This window comes from Larus michahellis, chromosome 8 (genome assembly GCF_964199755.1).
Source record: "Larus michahellis chromosome 8, bLarMic1.1, whole genome shotgun sequence".
Classification (NCBI taxonomy): Eukaryota; Metazoa; Chordata; class Aves; order Charadriiformes; family Laridae; genus Larus; species Larus michahellis.
The window spans coordinates 30439741-30443549 of record NC_133903.1 but is presented as its reverse complement, the minus strand read 5'-3'; the positions used below and the strand labels follow the sequence as shown (position 1 = coordinate 30443549).

Here is a 3809-nt window from a genome sequence, read left to right as displayed (position 1 = left end):
TGCGTCCCAGCTGCAGAGCCACCAAGTTCCTCAACCCCAAGCGCAAGGCCTGAGAACAGCTGGGGCCACGGCTGGGACACGGTGCCGCTCCTCGAGCCTGCTCTGTGCCTGCAGCAGGGATCTGCTCCCCTTCCAGCACCCGAGCAGCGCAGGGCAGGGGCAAGCCCACCCCAAGACATGCACAGGGCTGGCCTCACCTCCTGCACCCGCAGAGCACCCTTGGGAACAGGGCTGAGCTCTGGCTCACTGGTGTCTGCAAGGAAAGCCCAGAGGAGCTGGCGGTGACAGGTGTTTTCAAGTCAATGCACATATTTGCACGGCGTTTATGCTGCTATAGGTACTAATACATAGGTGACAGCCTGGGTGTGAACAGCAGCATCCCTGCAGTGGCCTCTCTTCTCCCAGAGCAGATCGGCAAGGACAAGGCACATGCTGTGTGTTTGCAGAGACCTGACGCAGGCAGAGCCAGCGCCCCAGGAACAGCAGCAGCTGCTGAGCTTCTAGGATCTCTGCGCTCCAAACAGCACTGGTGCCACCGTGTGCTCTATGGGATGCAGCCACAGCAAAGGCAGCTGGGCACCGTCTCTGCCTTCCCCCATCTGTCTACAGCCTGGCCGCTTGCCCGCGTGCATTCCTTCCAGTGTCACCAAAAGACACAATCTGTGAACAGATGCGGTTGGGCAGGCAAGGGGCAGGAGACAAACACAATTTCAACACACAGTTGGCACAAACAGACCAGTCATACCATTTTATTTGAGGCCTGGATTCAAGAAATTGCCTGGATTACACCATTTTTACCCAGATTTGCATGCTGGATTCAGGCAGCAGAGCACATTGTTCCTCCTCACCCACCAGCCAGCACCCGCAGTTTTGATCACTTGACAGAATCAGCTGCCATACGAAGTGCACCTCTACCTCATTAGCCATGCAAGCGCCCCGCTCCTGTCCCACGTGTGCATTCATCCTCGGCCCAGAGGAGCAGCTGCACAGTGAATCAAGCCCTTTCCTGCCCTTCCCTTTCACTCTACGTGCCCTCCTGTGGCACTGTCTTTCCCAGCTCGTGGATGGCCGCATTCTCCAGCACCTCCACATTCCCTTTGCCCGGCTGCAGCACACTGGCCACCATAGCCCTGGCCACCGTTTCCACAGGCACCGAGTAAGCGGTGGGGAAGACCTTAGCCACAACACCCAGAAACTGCTGGGCCATCCACTCTGCGGGGCGGGACTCCCGGCGCTTGCACAGCAGCACCCTGCAGAGCGAGGAGGCAAGGTGGGTTAGGATGAAACCGTTCCCCCTGGGGAAAAGCCAGAGACTGGGGACCCAACCCAGCTTGCTAAACCCACATGCAGGCCATGGGGCTTTGGCAGGGTCCTGAAATGCGACTGAGCTGAGCCCTGGGACACTAAACTCCATTCCCCGCAGTGCTGCCAAAACCAGGATGCCAGTTCTCCCAGGCAGCAAGAGCTGGGAGGATACAGGTGAGTATCCCTCCTACATAAGGTCAAGGTCTGTGCGGAGATAAGCTTTGACCTATGTCCCCCAACCCCTGCTTTCCACCCAAGCCTCTCCTCCTTGCACGGCACATGACACTAGCACTGGGACAGGCCGTGGGAAACCACTGTGCTTGCTCCCTGCAGCATTGGGAAGCAGTGTGTTCGTCCAGGAGCTGCATTTGCAGCTGGTGGCTTTCTCCAACTCCCCTTCCCAGCCCTCCCCTTATGCATCCTTTCTCTCTTTCTCCATCTCCCAGCCCGTTGCCCTGGGAACCCTCCACCTGAGTCCTGTGCCCTCCCTCCTCCACCGCTACTCACGCTGGCCGGAGAATGGTACACCGATCAAAACCAACAGACTGGACCAGGTTCTCCACCTCTCCCTGTCAGAGCAGTCGGGCAGGACAAAAGAAGACAAGGATGAGTGCAAGCACTGTCCCTGACACCCCGTGAATGGGCAGGAGGGAGTTGCTGAGCCATGGACAGGATGGCACTAATGCCAACTGGCACCGCTTGGGCAACGAGCAGCTCTCCAGGAAAAGGCAGCGTGGGACGAGTGTCCACAGTGGACATGCTGACAGTTAGTCAGCAGCGCACCCTTGCAACCATCGTGCTAACTGCAACTGGACGCTCCTCAAAACAGTATCTGGACACAGCTGTCCAGCCTGGAGATCCCAGCGCAAGGCACTGGCAGACAGCAGTAAGTCCAGCAGATGTTGGGGGCTGCAGCACACAACAATGGGGGGGAAAAACCTTTTGTGATGGGTATGGTGCCGCCTGGGAAGCCTGTGGGCTCTCTACCCCTGAATATCGAGTCTCACCTAGACGAAGCCCTGAGCCTCCCCACCTAGCTGTGGGGAGCCAAGGTCGGGCTGGAGACCCCAGAGGGTCTTTCTGGTGGTTTGAAGAGGGAGATGGATGCTGCACGCAGGTGCTGTGCTGCTTTGGATGAAGCAGCTGTCCTGCCAGCCCCTTTTCCTCACCCCTTTGTCCCCCGGCACCAGCAGGACCCTCGGAGCCATTTGCATCTCGTGACACCTCATCTCCTGCTTCCTTCCCGAGCACCCCAGGAGGAGCCCACCCCAAGGGCTCCCTCACCTTCACGCGGAGGTAGAGGAAGCAGCTGTCCTGGTTTGCCCCCTGGGAGGACTGCAGGACAAAATGTTTGCAGCCCCCTGCCCGTGCCAGCTCCGCCGCCTGCGCAACGTAGTCGCGGTCCACGCGGACGAAGCCGTCCTGCAGGTAAACGGGGAGAAGGAGGGTGAGCATGGCGGGGGAGAGAGCAGGCAGAGGACCGCGGGGCGGGGGGGGTGTCCCCACTCACCGCTCCAGCCTTGGCCCTGGTGGTGCCCAGGCAGCAGAAGCCGACGTCGTGTCCCCGGAAGGCGGCGGCGTGCTCGCTCAGCTGCTCGAAGTCCACCACGGCCTGCTCCTGTGGGGAGGCCCGAGGGTCAGCACCCCCTCCCGCGCCGCCCCCCGCGCCGCCCCCCGCTCCCCGCCGCACCACGGCCGCCGCCGTCTCCTCGCCCAGGCTCAGCCGGCGCCGCCCGACCAGCGTCACCCTGGCGAAGAGCTGCCGAGACAGCAGCTCCCGCAGCAGCGCCCGGCCCGTCTCCCCCGAGGCGCCCAGCACGAAGCAGGCCCTACCGCCGCTGTCACTGCCCGCCGCCGCCATGCCGACGGAGCAGCGGGAGGCGGCGCGGCGGCGGCGGCGGGGCGGGCCCAGGCGGGGAGCGGCTGCGGTGCCGCCCGGCTTGGCTTCCGCCTGCCCGGGGTTTGCTGCCGGGAGAGTCGGCGTCTTCCCGGCGGTGGGCTGGCGACGGGCGCAAGCTGCAGCTCCGTGTAAGACAAGAGCCTTTTTCAGGGGCCGGGGGAGGCTGCGGGGTCTCTGTCCCCCCAGGGGACCCCCCTCAGCCTTACTGCTGCTCCCAGTGCTCTGTGAAGAACGTCTGCTGGTGTCCCCACACCTTCTGTCCCTGCGTCCAGTGTCATAGAATCATAGAATGGTTTGGGTTGGAAGGGATCTTAAAGATCATCTAGTTCCAACCCCCTGCCCTGGGCAGGGACACCTCCCGCCAGACCAGGCTGCGCAAAGCCCCATCCAGCCTGGCCTTGAACACCTCCAGGGATGGGGCAGCCACAGCTTCTCTGGACAACCTGTTCCAGTGCTCATAGTTAAGAATTTCTTCCTAATATCTAATCTAAATGCCCTTGTGGTGGCAGAGCCCATGGCAGAAGGAGGATCTCTGTGCCCTCCCTGCTTAGGCGCAGGGGATGTGTCCTGGGAGGGATGCTCAGATGGGTCTGTGACCTGCTGG

At 61.7% G+C, this 3809-nt stretch overlaps 1 protein-coding gene across 1 annotated transcript; it reads right to left on the bottom strand.

The window, feature by feature from the left end:
• Positions 1–733: 733 nt before the first annotated feature.
• HTATIP2 (HIV-1 Tat interactive protein 2) lies at positions 734–3423 on the bottom strand. The gene is made up of 5 exons (XM_074598927.1): positions 2996–3423; positions 2816–2923; positions 2590–2727; positions 1813–1874; positions 734–1250 (listed from the first exon to the last, which is right to left on the bottom strand). Exons 1-5 carry the CDS (start codon positions 3164–3166, stop codon positions 1025–1027), a joined length of 705 nt encoding a protein of 234 aa, XP_074455028.1. The 5' UTR covers positions 3167–3423; the 3' UTR covers positions 734–1024.
• Positions 3424–3809: the final 386 nt, after the last annotated feature.

What these genes read in the sequence shown, in the direction of transcription:
- HTATIP2 (XM_074598927.1), bottom strand. Translation starts at nt 3,166, where the DNA reads ATGGCGGCGGCGGGCAGTGACAGCGGCGGTAGGGCCTGCTTCGTGCTG. An exon ending in AGGAGACGGCGGCGGCCGTG is followed by an intron (nt 2,924 to 2,995) that starts GTGCGGCGGGGA and finishes GCCTCCCCACAG; the next exon opens with GAGCAGGCCGTGGTGGACTT. An exon ending in TGTACCATTCTCCGGCCAGC is followed by an intron (nt 1,251 to 1,812) that starts GTGAGTAGCGGT and finishes CTCGCTCTGCAG; the next exon opens with GGTGCTGCTGTGCAAGCGCC.